Here is a 15,598-nt window from a genome sequence, read left to right as displayed (position 1 = left end):
TATCTAAAACTTAGTTAAGTAGGATGCTAGGAGCATCAATTCAAAATAAAATAAAAAATATAAAAAATCCAAATTTCTAAACATTAAACTGGCATTGAAGACAGCTAATAATAAAATCAATAAGAATAAAAATAAAATTATTTTTAAAATTCGTACGTGTCAATATATAAAGGAATCAAAATATCAAATTAATACCATATATATATATATATATATTTTTTTTTTTTTGGAGAAGATCAACTAACAAAATTAGATATTTGTGTAGATTATTATCCAAGAATTATAGTATAAACATAAAATTTCCAGAGCATCGTTCACGGTTCACCACAACATATTTATATAAAGAGCACCAAATACAAATTATAAGCTATCTAAACTTGTACCTTATAAGCATTTAAAACATAGAGTTGTTCCAATTTTATTAATTATTATATGCTGGATCTTTATCAAAGTTTTTAATCTACTAAAACTTTTTAATTACTATAACTGCGCATTAGGGCATCCATACCCACAAGTATGAATCAACGGGAATCATGGCCTACATATGCAAAATTCGCAGGACACTGAAGTTTAAGATTCAAAACTTAATAAGAAATTCAAATCCATGTGAGTTTGAACTACACCTTAGAGACTTGTTTTCATGAAATTGGCAAAAAATAAAAATCAACTTATGCACACAAAAAAATATTTATGCATATAATATATATATATAATTACTCATATAGTAGAACACATAATCAATCACACAACTTTAATGCACGTGAAACTCCCCTGAACCTTTAAAAACGGGAAGAAAACAATGAACTTTCCTCACAATTTTATTGCAAGCACCATCCCAGCTAAATGGAAAAGGGGACATAAACTAACTGGTGAACTCAGAGGCTGTGGCCATGATTCATGACATCTCTAAATGTGATCGCCCCTAAAAAAAAATTCCCGTGGGAAGAAGCTTAGAAGGTGTGAAACAGTGAATGCCAAAGCTCAATTGTTTACTCTTTGCTCAGGTTTCGGATGACATATGGAAGAATGCCGCCATGATCAAAATATGCCAACTCCACCTGCAAAAGCAAATTGTATCAAATTCAAATACTGAACAGATGTGAGCAAGTATAACCCCCCTAAAAAGATGATTCTTCCATCAACAACTCCATTCATCTTTCTGTATATAAGACTAATCAATAATACAAACTGAGTTTGGAGCAAGTACCTCTGTGTCAAAGCGGACTGTGCACATGAAAGATTTGCCAGTGTCAGTTGTCACAGTAACATCTTGGCCAGGCCTTATCTCACTGATTTTGCTTGGCAGGTCTATTGTATAGCGCTCATGACCTGTCAATCCTAGTGTTTCTACATCCTCACCAGGCTTGAAAGAAAGTGGAATAATTCCCATTCCAACCAGATTGCTGCGATGGATTCTCTCAAAGCTCTTTGCAATCACAGCTTTCACTCCCTAATACAGAAAAGAAAATTGACTTTATAAGAGACCAAATAAAGCGACATGCACCATAGGCAGATAGCAAGCAAAACATAAAATTTGCACTCACAAGTAGTGCTGGACCCTTGGCAGCCCAATCTCGAGAACTGCCACTTCCATACTCTGCTCCAGCTAAGACAATTGTGTCCTGCCCAGCAGCCTTGTACTTCTGCAAATAGAACATAAGTGTTAGATAATATAGCGGCAAAAAGCAAGCTACATATTCTGCATAGGCCTGCATGCTTAATGTTCACCATAACAACATAAAATGGAGAGGAAAGGCCAATTGGCTTTAGCCTAAATGGCTCTGCCCCCCTTAGGAAGGATATGGATTAGATTAACGGGATTGAATCCTGCAGAGTGTGCATTAAACTACCAGGCAAGAGAGAGAGAAATGGAGAGGAAACATTGAAATGACAAACAGTGAAGAATTCACTGATGGCTCCAAAGAACAATCTATTTTAATAGCAAGTGCACTGTACTAGACCTATCCCCAAAAGAGGGGAAAATAAGCATACTGCATACTTGCAAATTTCATGTGTGACTCTTGCTTATCCAGAATAAATGAACATCACATCTCAGATTCTAATTTTCCTTAGATCGTGTGATGTGATTTCCAAAGGACCAAAATTGAACGTTCACTTTGGAGTTTTAATATGCATTGAGTGTAATTTCATGTTAATTCAAAATAACACAATTTTTTTTCCTAGTAGTAAATGAATGAGGCACAAGCTCTAAATCTGCTAAGCAACTTCACCACCAGAGACAAACAAATCCTGCTAGCATAGATATAGTAAATTTAGTTTTTTCACCAGAGGTCAGTATTTTTTTTTTTTTTTTGATAAGTAATAAAATTTATTTGAATAAAAAACCATCTAGTACACAGGTAGTGCACAAGATGTAGGTCATTTCTAGGATTTCAACGTACAAAAATCAAGAAAATCAAAAAAGTTTGAACAAAAAAACTTCCCTGAAGCCAATGACCACTCACATAGACACAAAAAAGGAAACCCAAGTATATAAGTATAATGTGGATGGGGAGGAATAGTAAATTTGATAGAATAAAGAATGAAGTGCAAAAAATATTGATTTCATGGGACTTACCATTGCTGCATCAAACACATAAAGCTTCTCTCCTGTTGGGATGTGAATTGTCTTGGGACCCACTTCTCCGTTCAAGAGCTTGTTGACAAGACGAATATTGGCAAAAGTACCCCTTGCCATGACTTCATCATTGCCGCGACGACTTCCATAGGAATTGAAGTCCTTGTAATCAACCCCACGCTCAAGTAGATACTTTGCAGCAGGGCTATCCTTGTGGATACTCCCTGCTGGAGATATATGATCAGTGGTTATACTGTCACCAAATTTGAGCAAGCAAAAGGCATCTTTTACTCCATGAGGACCAGGAGGGTCCATAGTCATGTCATTAAAATATGGTGGCTCATGAATGTAGGTTGAATTTGGATCCCAAGAGTAAAGAGTTGAAGAGGGGACCGAAAGCTGATTCCACATGGGGTTCCCCTTTGTGATAGCCTCATAAGTGCTCTTGAACATATCAGGCAACACACTAGTTTGGACTACCTAAAAGCGAATAACATTCAACATTCATTGGGGCTCAATTCTTTTATTCATTTGACCACAAATAGTTTCTATCACAAATATCAAAACTAAAGACATCTACCTCTGCAATTTCTTCATTACTGGGCCAGAGGTCTTTGAAGTATACACTCTTCCCATCCTTCCCTGTGCCAATTGGCTCTTTGTCAAAGTCAATGTCAACCTGAAATCATCAAAAGGTTGTAATGATTGAGATTTAGCACCTATACAAGGAAAAAAAAAAAGAAAAAAGTAATCTTTTCAGGTATGGTGGGTGTGGATTTGGCCGGTGTTTTATGAGTGTTGGAGAGGAAAGACAGAAGGGGGAGAGGGAAGAAGGGGATGTGCTGGAAGAGAAACTGGTTTAGAAATAATATCAGAAAAGCATGCGATCTTGAAAAGAGTTTATCTGCCAGGAGTTGGGATTCCAAATTATATGTATACCTTTCTGTTTCCATTGTTTGGAAAAATACGGTTCTTAGTATTACAAATGTCCCATTTTTCCACAAGTCTGAATATTGCTAAGCTTAGTATATAATATTATCCCAAATTTGAACATGGAGACATAAGCAAGATGGAGTACCATCCAACTCTAGTCTTGAAATAAGTGTATAGATGGCATCAGATATGTTTACAAATCACTGCATGGTACTGAGGCAATGACTCATCTGAGTAACATTTTTATGCATAATTTGAAGAATGACAATATAGTCACTTATGTTCAAATTATTCAGCTGTGTAGCTGGACTTCATATTCATGAAGAGGCCCTACTAGTCAAGTTGTCTATCACGTGCAAGATATCTCAATTGCATTCAAAGGGGGCTTCAAAACATGGACAAGGAAAAAAAAAAGTCTTTTACCACAAAGTTATGCACATACCGTGCCAGCCAGTGCATAGGCAACAACCAAAGGAGGTGAAGCAAGATAGTTAGCTCTCGTTAATGCGTGCACACGGCCTTCAAAGTTTCTGTTTCCAGACAGAACAGCAGCAGCAATAACGTCTGCAAGTATAAATGAAGAGGATTATAGAGAAGAGAAATATGAAATAGATTGAAAACCTAAAAGTACAAGGACCTGAAAGTCAAATGAAAAAATTAAAACTTCTAAGGGAGACATCAAAATCGCAAAATCCCAGATTGACACTTAAGATAGAACAAAGTAAAAGAGAAGCAAAATTCATGTAAGAGCCAGAAAAAAGGCCAATAGGAACATTGGTCACAGGTTACGAGAACAGGCATTATTATGCAGTAGTGATATATGTACAAGATATTTTTAGTGAAAAAATAAATATTTAGAGAGAAGAAGAAATAGAGAGTGAGGACTTCTTCAAGGGAGCCTGACCTCCTACACAACTAGTATCTTAACTGAAATATATCTAATGATATTTTATTGATAATTCTGCAGAATTTATACACACATACTCATAGAGCTTCCAATTCATATGGTTTAACAGCTAAATTCTTGACACAAAACAAATATAAAATTTTCATATATTCTTACTGAAAAAAGAAAAGAAAACATGGTTCAAGGTAAATACCATTATCTGAAATTGCAGAAGCGACTGATTCATCAAGTTCCCCAGAATTCCCAATACATGTTGTACAGCCATAGCCAACAATATGAAAGCCTTGCTCATTTAAGTACTTTTGCAGACCACTACAAACACACCAGAAAAAGTATTTCTTCATTGAAGATATCAGGCACCCAAAAGAATAATTGAGTTTAGTTTGGTAATCAGGCAATCAATAGAAGAACTGGACATTGATGGCATACCTCTTGAGCAGATATTTAGTAACAACTCCAGAACCAGGAGCAAGACTTGTTTTAATCCATGGTTTAACCTAGTTCATAAATGTCATAATTACATGTTAGAAAAATATAATTATACCTACCACATATGGAATAGAAAGTGAATCTCAGAAGCCAAACTGACCTGCAAACCTAGTTCACAGGCTTTCTTTGCAACAAGACCAGCGCCAAGCATGACACTAGGGTTTGATGTGTTTGTACAACTTGTAATAGCTGCAATGACCACACTACCATGCTTAAGTTCAGCAGGTTGTCCATGGAATGAAAATTTTACAACCTTATCCTTTTCCTCTTTTGGTACAGCAAAGCCCTGCAAGAAACCAAATTATCACATATACAGGCACAAGAAACAAATCAATCCCACTCCCCCCAAATAAAACTGAATTAGTCTCACATCACTACTTGGAATTAGGTATCTATGCAATGCATTTTTGGTTCCACTTCCAGCCAGATGTCATTCACAACCTTAAATAAGCAACGTCTAATAATTTATTCATTTCAGGTTTGATGACTAAATTGCAATTCCAATTATCTAAAAATTGCTCCTATTAGAATGCGAAAAAATCTTGGAACAGAAAACTGCATGCTATTGAAACTAGACCTGATCATGCAATGGGCAGCCCGCGTGGCTTAGTAGAGCTCATCTGCCAGGTGCACACGGGCTCACATTTTAGGACCTACGAACTAGGACAAGCTTAAAAAACAGTGCTGATAAGATTTTGGGCTGGACTAAGGCTAGGTGCTCATAAGCCCTGCCAGCCCAAGAACACTCTCAACAGACAACAGGGACAAGCCCACTTACAAAATGCATCTTTAAAAATAAGAATTGGCTTACGAACTGGGCCAGGCTGGGCATATTTTTCAATCTCATATGCATATAACCAATAAACCAGGCCCAGCCAGGTTTTGAACATGATCAGGTCTAATTGCAACCCACCTTAAATCCAACTTGGTTGTCAAGACATGCATGCCAGTCAGCCTTCATCTCTTTCAATGAGACCCGGTCATGAGGCCTGTTCACAAATAATAAATCATGGATTAATAATGAACTCAAAAGATGCAAATAAAAGAGAGGGGGTGGAGGGAAGGTGAAATAAGGCATACCGCTTTGGTCCTGAAACACAGGGTTCAACATCTGCCAAGTCCAATTGCAGATAAGATGTGTACACTCTTTCTTGTTGAGGCTGGATCACCAAAAATTGTCTTGTTAACCTCGGATCTAAGACTTCCATCTTAAATTTAATATCTATTAATGAAGATGACCAGAAATAGGAGACCATACCTCATTATAGTCAACAAACATTTTGTTTGCACGCAAATATGTTTCTATCATTGACACCTATATAAGCAAAATAATGGTCACACCACATGATATAACTTCACTTAGCACCAATATCTTTAACACAACATCACTCAAATCAGGTGGAGGAGGAGGAAGATCTCACTGTCTCATCACTTCTTCCAGTTAATTTAAGGTATTGCAATGTCACATGATCTACAGGGAAAAAGCCCATGGTTGCCCCATATTCGGGAGACATGTTAGCAATAGTGGCCCTATCAGCCAGTGATAATTCACCCATACCCTCACCTGTATGCATATGAAAATGAGTTAGAGCTATATACAGAATAAAATGAGGTCTTTTGACTGGAAATTTTAATTCCTACAGATAAGGAGACTAACAACTGAAATTTCTACCTTTCACATCTCCAAAATTATTAGCTTACCATAAAACTCAACAAACTTGCCAACAACACCATGCTTCCTCAACATTTGGGTCACAGTTAAAACTAAGTCAGTCGCGGTAACACCATTATGCAGTTTTCCCGACAACTTGAATCCAACAACACCAGGCAACACCATGCTCATTGGCTGTCAAATTTGCAATATAAAAAGTTGAAGGAAGACACAAAGTCAATTATGCTTTATGCACATTTCCAAAGAATGGTAGCAAATGCCTGTTGGTGAGTGCTAATTCAAAGACAGTTGTGACCATGGGAAAAGGTTGTGTATTTTAACAGATAAACCTAAATGGGGTTTTTTTTTTACAAGTATAGTGAACAGATTAATCTTTTTCACCAATGCAAATGTCCCAACAATGAAATAGATTTACTAGATTGAACAACACTTTTGATTCAAGTTAAAAAGAAACTCCGTTCCAAACTCAGGGCACTTTACCTGCCCAAGCATTGTTGCCTCAGCTTCTATTCCTCCAACTCCCCAGCCTGCAACTCCCAACCCATCAATCATAGTTGTGTGGGAATCAGTACCCACCACACTATCAGGGTAGAGAGTGCCATCAGTGTTAAAAACAACCCTTCCAAGGTATTCCAGATTAACCTACGATTGATCAGAAAAACATAGTTCCAAATATGTCAATTTCAATTAACAAAGTGACTCGTTTAAAGCAAGCAAGGCCTATCTACAACGGCTCAAAGGCAAGCAATGGTGGTGCACCACATGTTTTGCACTCAAAGAATAGGGTGCATATTTCATGAAAGTTGCAACCTAGCACCTTGAGCCTATCAGTAATAGCACCACACTGAACACTTGCCAAGCAGTAAAAGTAGGATTTTTTATGTGAATATACAATGTCAAATTCCTTACCTGGTGAACAATTCCTGAACCAGGAGGAACGACAAGCATGTTATGGAAAGCAGATGATCCCCACTTAAGAAAAGCAAATCTCTCCTTATTCCTCCGAAACTCATGTTCCATATTAGCCTGTACTGCATTTTCGGATCTAGCCACATCAACTTGAACAGAATGATCAACAACAAGGTCTACTGGAACCTGGAAGCAAATATATGACGTTAAAATGAAATCCCCACGAGTCATATGAATGGACAAGCCGTAATGCATAAAAAAAAATTTTATTTAAATGTACTAGGATTATACAATGCATTTTCATCCACCATCAACAATCATATTAATTTTCATTGTAATGTAACGTCAAGGACACAAGCCAAAAAATCATCAACATCTGAGGCAGTTTTAAATATCATCATTTAGAACTGAGAATAAAAACGAGAATTAACATTGATCAAGAACAACAGCTACATTCATCTGAAAGCTAAACACTTCCATTACAGGAATTTTATTCCATCTGATGTTGGAATAAAGACTAAAATTGACACATTGATGGACTCAGAACCTTGTAGGTAAAACTAATTGGTATCCAACTATGCAATAAAATTTATATGGAAAAAATGGAGATTCACAAACCAATGGATTGATCTTGTTAGGATCGGCACCAAGCTTCGTCATGGCATCCCGCATGCAAGCAAGGTCAACCACTGCCGGTACTCCAGTAAAGTCCTGGTAAACACAACACAACCCTTACAAAGTGGACTAAAGTAAATACTTCAAGCTAACACAATCATGAAAACCATTCTATGAACCTGCAAGAGAACACGAGCAGGCTTGAAGGGAATTTCAACTTGCTTTGGAGATGTATTCTCCCAATCAATAATCTTTTCAACATCATCAACGGTAACTTGGAAGTTGTCACAATTACGTATGGCAGATTCCAAAAGAATCCTTATAGAGTATGGCAGCCTGTCTGCAATTCTCCAAAAGGTCAAATATGACTTTATCAAAAAACTATAGAATAATACAACAACTTAAACAAATACTGAATTTTTTTTTTTTTTTATTATAAGTAAAACAAATACTGAATTTGATATTAGCAGGAGGCAAAATAATAAATCCCTTTAAAAATGGAGTGAATATGATTCATAGAAGGATAATATTTTTATCCAGGAAATCGCATAAGCCTGTTTCTCTCCATTAATATACTTGATGCCAGATAGGACAATAAACAGGATGTTCAGGAAAAAAAAGGTGGTTTACTAATAGAATCTAGAATAAAATTAAAGAATGCTAAGATAGAAGAATACAAACAAAAGAAAAACAGTATAGTTTATCTCAGTAAATTTAATGTACATACCAATTCTGGGATCATTCAGAGCCGGCAAACTATAGAATTTCCCGAACTCGCCACCTCCAGGCTTGGGAAGACTGGTCAATATTTTCTTGAAAGCATGTTCAGTTGCTGAATAGATAGAATGGAAAAGAAAATGATTCACTGAAAAAATCTACCCAGACATTCTAAATTCATAGTAGAAACCCTCAATTACAGGCATCAAACAAATTAACCAAATGATTAAAAATTCAGTCTTTTGAAAAAAAAAAAAAAAATACGTCCACGTTCATTTAAAACATGCCAAAATAACCCATTTTTTAGCCTTACATTCCAAACTTCTAAAAATAATTTTCTTGTTTAAAACTGGGATTTTTGGCCTCAGGAATCTGTTCCACACATACTCACACATGTACCAAACATACTCATACACAAAACAAGCACTTACTTAACTATTTATGTAGTGTTTGGCATCTCTCTTAGAAATGCATTTCTCATATTTCAATAAAAGGAAGTGCATTTTGCAATTTTTAGTGCAGAGTAAGTCGGTCAGGTGGTTTAGGAAGGCATGGAAGGCTGAGGTGGCGATTGGGGCTTAGGGATTGTCTGGTAGTTGCGTTAGTGGGACTTGAGATTGTGATTATAGGTGGAGAGGTGGTTTTCCCAGAGTTAATTTGCTTTGTTATTACAATTTCACAATCAAATTCTTTAATTTTCTTCACCAATGCTGGCTTTTGTACATTCATCACGAATTCACTATTGAATGCTTTATTTGTGATTTCCTTGATTGAGTTTTTGCAAATTTTTCTGTTTAATGTGTTATTCATGCTGGTCAAGGAAGGCAAAGGTAAGCTAGGCACCTGGCCAATGCGAGGCGCCACTAAGGGCACCTCTGAGGCGAGCCACCTTCACTGAGGCACTCGCCTTTAGAGTGAGAGTAAGGCAAGTGCCATAAACGATGAAAAAAGGTGCTAAGGCAATTAATATACCTAATTTCTTCATGAAACTCAAATCAAAAACACTTGATTATATATATATATATATATATATATATATATATGATTTTTTAAGTTCTACATGTATAATAACTATATTTAGAATTTTTCATGGCTCAGAGAATACAAGGCCTTGGCTCTTGGCAAGCGTAAAAGTTTTGGATGAATAGAATTGATTGTTATGATTTGGAGGAAAAGAGGGATTTTTTGTTTTTTTTTGTGAGCGTGCGTGTTGGACTGTGGATGCATTTGGGACTTGTATTGGGATTTTCTTTCTATTGCTGTTGAGAATGAGAGTTTTTAATTTTGTTGTATTTTTTTTTTTAATGGAAATTTAGACAAATATGTTTGAAAGAGAATAATAATTTATATTTGTGTTATGGTTCTTATTTTTTTTTTAAATTATTAATTGAGTAATGTTTTCATAATAAATTAGTACGTAACAAAAAAAAATATGTTTTCTCTAATTAGACAAAATTTTAGCAAAATACCAAACAATTTTTTTTTTTTTTTGTAAGAACAATACACTGTCAAAGTGTCATGCAATTTTTTAAGAATGCCAAATTTCTCAATTCTCCAGCCCCAGTAGACTTACCACATACCAAACGCTACCTTAACTATTTCCTCATAACCCACAAATACTCACACATACATACATACATGCATACATACATTATATCATACATACATACATACAAAACTAAAATCAATTTAACAATTTGGCCGAACATTATTTATTCGCACTTACCCAGAAAGCGATTGAAATACTTTCACGAATAATGACTTTTATATAATAAAGGCATGTTCGTTTGCTTTAGCTTAAAATCCCAAAACGCCACGTAAACAAACACGTACTTATGCATACACATACACATACATACATGCATATACATATACATTCAGAAGCAAGTAAAAAGAAGAGAGTACCGGAAGTTGAGAAATTTCGGTCGAGAACCGGAGCGGCGGTTCGGGCCTGGGCTCGGAGGCTAACGGAAGATCCGCATCCCCGCCAATTCACGCCGTGGCTCCACCGCGTCGTCGCCGACCACCTCAGCGACCGAAACGCCTTCGTCGATAAGAACCTCTGCTTCTGATTCGCAAACGACGCGTACGCTTGCGAAGACGAAGAAGCCGAGGCTGAAAACAACGACGACGAGAATCGCAACCGCGGAGCTCTGAGCAAGGCCGACGATGACGTGGCCATGTTTACTAGGCCTTAGGGAAACCCTAACGCCGTCACAGTGAGAGAGAGAGAGAGAGAGAGAGAGAGAGAGAGAAATGAAGGTCTGCAATGGTGGTGAGGTGAGTGGGTTCTGTTATAGAAGGAAAAGGAGGAGGGAGGGGGCTTTATGGGCACAGTGGCATTTCTGTATATTTCAATAAAAGGTGTTAGTGTGGGGTTTATCTTGGCCGCATGATGGGATTATAGAAGGAATTGACGGTGCGGGATTAGGGTGGGGCCCATTTGATTCGGTTTGACTTTGACGTTTATAAACTATATTGCAGTATTATAATCCGCGAGTTTTCTGGAATTTGAAGGATTTTTCTTTTCTTTTCTTTTCTTTTTTTAATTTTGAGGAATAATTATTTGTCCTATCATTCACTCAGGCGCGTGGGTTGCACAAGTTTAGAAAATTTTGAAGTTCTTTTTCTTTTTTCTTTTTTACCCCAGTATTTTCTTTAGAAATTTCACCGATAAAATATAAACTCATAACTTGTTAACTTTTCTGACCACGAATGATCAATCAAAAGTAGTGAGTTCTTGTAAACAGAAGGGGAAAAAAGTATCTGCAATTCAGAGTTGCGTGCATCAATATATTGTGGGATTGGGTGTATCCCCATAATTGATAAAAAAATAATTTGTTGGATATATATATATATATATATATATATATATATATATCTATATCTATGTATAAATAATGTCTCACAATGAATAATAATGACAAAAGTGAATTATTAATGAAGATGATAAAATATAGAGCCTGGTGGGCCTACCTTAATGGGTCTGACGGACTGGAACTGTTGGGCCTATGTAAAGATGATTCCATGCGCTGTGAAGACCCATCGCTGACAGACATAGTAAGGGCCCATGATCCTAAATCTCTATCGTCTAGAAAAGCCCTAAGATCCGAAAATGGAAATCCTTGCTCACCACGCTCAGGAGAATTTGTATTAGAGTCCCACATGGAAAAGATTTGGAGATCAAGAAGAAAAGCCAACTCTCTACCACTATAAAAGGACTAACACCTTCGTAAATCAAGGTACGTTTTAATTGACCCTCTCTAGCGCTCTAGAGTGAAGAGAAGAATTCTAACTTGACCTTCGGAGAGTGTTTGGCCGGCACCACACCGGTGCTCTCTAAAGGTTTTCTTTCGATCGCTCTTGTTGTGCAGGTTCGCTTTGAGTCGCGAGTACGGTGTGACCTATTGGTGATAATTTTCAACGTCATCAGTTGGCGCCGTCTGTGGGAATCACGTAGCACTTCATCGCTTCCTAGACAAAAGAGTCACATGGTACTCACTCGCTCAATGGCAACCACGAATGACGTTCAAGAAGAAGAAGCCCCTACGACTGCCCTTGAGAAACAGGTCAGGACGCTCGCCACAGCCGTGGAGCGCCTCACCAAACAAAACCGCGACCTAGAAAAGCAACTGAACCAAAAGAATGCGGCGGTCAATGACCAAGGCGCGGATCAAGAAGGGACCAGCGCTGAAAGGAGAAATCAGGACGGACCACAGGAGAGTAACGCCCCGAGCAGACAAGTGCGACGGGACACTAGCATCCCTTCCCTGACGGATACGGCTCCACAACCCATCATCGCGGAGATGCAGGCGATGAAGGAACAGATGGAAGTAATGATGAACGCTCTCAAGGGGCGAGTGTCAAGTGATCTTGACGACCTTGTCAACCGGACTGACTCGCCATTCACGACAACCGTCAACTCCTTCCCCCTGCCGAGTAAGTTCCGCATGCCAAATATGGATAGTTATGACGGAGTCAAGGACCCTCTAGATCACCTAGAGACCTTCAAGACCCTGATGCACCTTCAGGGGGTGGCAGACGCGATTATGCGCAGGGCCTTTCCTACAACCCTAAAGGGCGCAGCAAGGATTTGGTTCAGCCGGCTAGCACCCAACTCCATCAGCACCTTCAAGGAACTAAGTGCTCAATTTACTACGCACTTCATCGGAGGACATCGGTATAGAAAATCCACGGCTTGTTTAATGAATATCAAGCAGCGAGAGGAGGAGACGTTACGGGCCTACATATCACGCTTCAATAAAGAAGCGCTCTCGATCGACGAAGCCGACGACAAGATACTGGTAGCAGCATTCACGAATGGGCTGAAAGGGGGTAAGTTTTTGTTCTCCCTATACAAAAACGACCCAAAGACCATGTCGGAGGTGCTTTACAGGGCCACCAAATATATGAACGCTGAAGACGCGCTATTAGCTCGAGAAGATAGACCCAAGAAAAGAGACAGACAAGAGGATCCCCGACAGGACCAGGGGCGGAAGAAAGGAAGGATGGGAGACCGAAGGGAGGACAGACGTCCAAAACCCACGGGCGGAAGGTTCACAAATTTCACCCCGTTAACCGCTCCGATAGACCAAGTCCTAATGCAGATTAAGGACGAAGGGTCCTTGACGTTTCCAGGAAAGCTGAAGAGTGATCCCAACAAAAGGTCCAGAGACAAATATTGCCGCTTCCACCGTGACCATGGTCACGACACGGCCGATTGCTTCGACTTGAAGCAACAAATCGAAGCCCTTATCCGACAAGGGAAGCTGAAGAAGTTCGTCAGCAAGGAGAGAACGGATCAACCCCCGCAAGAACAACACCCCCGCCGAGAAAACGAGCGACCAAGACCCCCATTAGGGGACATAAGGATGATAATCGGAGGAACGGCTGCGGCCGGATCGTCAAAAAAGGCTCGCAAAACATACCTTCGGATGGTACAGAATGTCCAGTTGGCGGGTACAGTGCCAAAGATAGCAAGAAGGGAAGGACCCATTATCGGGTTCTCGGAAGAGGATGCACGGCACCTACACCATCCACACGACGATGCCCTCGTCGTCAGCATGCGGGCAGGCAACTACAACATGCACCGAGTGTTGGTCGACAACGGCAGCTCGGCCGATATCTTGTACTATCCGGCGTTCCAGCAAATGAGGATTGACAGGGAACAGCTAATACCGACAAACGCCCCGCTCGTTGGTTTCGGAGGGAGTAGGGTATTCCCTTTGGGCGCGGTCACGTTATCGGTGACAGTAGGAGATTACCCCCGACAAATCACCAGGGACGTGACATTCTTGGTGGTCGACTGGTCGTCCGCCTACAATGCTATTCTTGGACGACCTACACTCAACTCGTGGAAGGCGGTAACATCAACTTACCACCTAATGATCAAGTTCCCAACGGAGTATGGGGTAGGAGAGCTACGCGGGAGTCAAGTTGCCACACGAGAATGCTATGTAGCTATGATGGAAATGGAAGACCAAATCCAGGCCTTGAACATAGAAGAGCACCGAACGATGGCAGAACCCACAGAGAAGCTAGAGGAGATAACTCTCGACAGTTCCAATCCGGACAGAACAACCAAGATCGGAACGCTTGCCAAATCCGCAATCCGTCAAGAGCTCGTAGCTTTCTTGAGGAGCAATAAGGATGTGTTCGCCTGGAGCCATGACGATATGCCAGGAATCGATCCCTTGGTCATGGTACATAAATTGAATGTATTGCCCTCATTTCCACCCGTCCGACAAAAGAAGAGAGTGTTCGCACCGGAACGAGACCAAGCAATAGCGGAAGAGGTCCGCAAACTCCAAGAGGCAAGCTTCATCAGGGAAGTCTACTATCCCGATTGGCTGGCGAATGTGGTAATGGTGAAGAAAGCGAGCGGCAAGTGGCGGATGTGCGTGGATTTCACCGATCTTAACAAAGCGTGCCCCAAAGATAGCTATCCCCTTCCAAGGGTCGACGTCCTAGTAGACTCGACGGCTCAACACCAATTACTAAGCTTCATGGACGCTTTCTCGGGTTATAACCAGATCCGCATGCACGAGGCCGATCAGGAAAAGACTTCGTTCGTAACCAGTCAAGGACTCTTCTGTTACAAAGTAATGCCATTCGGCCTGAAGAATGCGGCGGCAACATACCAAAGGCTAATGAACAAGATGTTCGCGCAGTAAATCGGGAGGAATGTCCAAGTCTATGTCGACGACATGCTGGTGAAGAGCCGGAAGGAGGAAGACCACCTGGAAGATCTTAAGGAAACATTCGGTACGCTTCGATCCTACAACATGAAACTCAATCCGGGAAAGTGCGCATTCGACGTAACGGCAGGCAAATTCCTAGGATTCATGGTATCTCAGAGGGGGATTGAGGCTAACCCGGACAAAATCCGAGCCATAGTAGAGATGGCCCCCCCGCAAAATGTGAAGGAGATACAAAGCCTTAACGGCAAGATAGCGGCATTAAATAGATTCGTGTCGGGAGCCACGGACAAGTGCTTGCCCTTCTTTCGCACATTAAAGAAGTCCTTCGAGTGGACGGACGAGTGCCAGCGAGCATTCGAGGAATTAAAGGCATACCTATCTTCACCACCCCTATTGAGTCCCTCGCAACCTGGTGAAGAACTTTTCCTCTACTTGGCTGTCTCCTCTGTCGCAGTCAGCGCGGCCTTAATTAGAGAAGAGGATAATGCACAGAAGCCTGTATACTAGGCCAGCCGGGCGCTCCGCGGTGCCGAAGAAAGATACCAACCTATAGAGAAACTCGCTTTTGCATTGGTCAC

The 15,598-nt window shown here is 39.9% G+C and overlaps 1 protein-coding gene across 1 annotated transcript; it reads right to left on the bottom strand.

Annotated features, from left to right (window-relative positions):
• Positions 1 to 793: 793 nt before the first annotated feature.
• On the bottom strand, positions 794 to 11,155 carry LOC126694586 (aconitate hydratase, cytoplasmic-like). Its single transcript, XM_050390942.1, has 20 exons — positions 10,726 to 11,155; positions 8,831 to 8,935; positions 8,283 to 8,443; positions 8,107 to 8,199; positions 7,489 to 7,674; positions 7,060 to 7,221; positions 6,609 to 6,753; positions 6,329 to 6,471; positions 6,166 to 6,222; positions 5,988 to 6,067; positions 5,821 to 5,896; positions 5,008 to 5,193; positions 4,848 to 4,915; positions 4,612 to 4,730; positions 3,954 to 4,075; positions 3,159 to 3,257; positions 2,579 to 3,058; positions 1,545 to 1,643; positions 1,208 to 1,450; positions 794 to 1,058 (listed from the first exon to the last, which is right to left on the bottom strand). Exons 1-20 carry the CDS (start codon positions 11,000 to 11,002, stop codon positions 990 to 992), a joined length of 2,970 nt encoding a protein of 989 aa, XP_050246899.1. The 5' UTR covers positions 11,003 to 11,155; the 3' UTR covers positions 794 to 989.
• Between the last annotated feature and the right edge of the window lie 4,443 nt (positions 11,156 to 15,598).

This window comes from Quercus robur, chromosome 8 (assembly GCF_932294415.1).
Source record: "Quercus robur chromosome 8, dhQueRobu3.1, whole genome shotgun sequence".
NCBI classification, from domain to species: domain Eukaryota; kingdom Viridiplantae; phylum Streptophyta; class Magnoliopsida; order Fagales; family Fagaceae; genus Quercus; species Quercus robur.
This window is presented reverse-complemented; position numbering and strand designations above follow the sequence as displayed.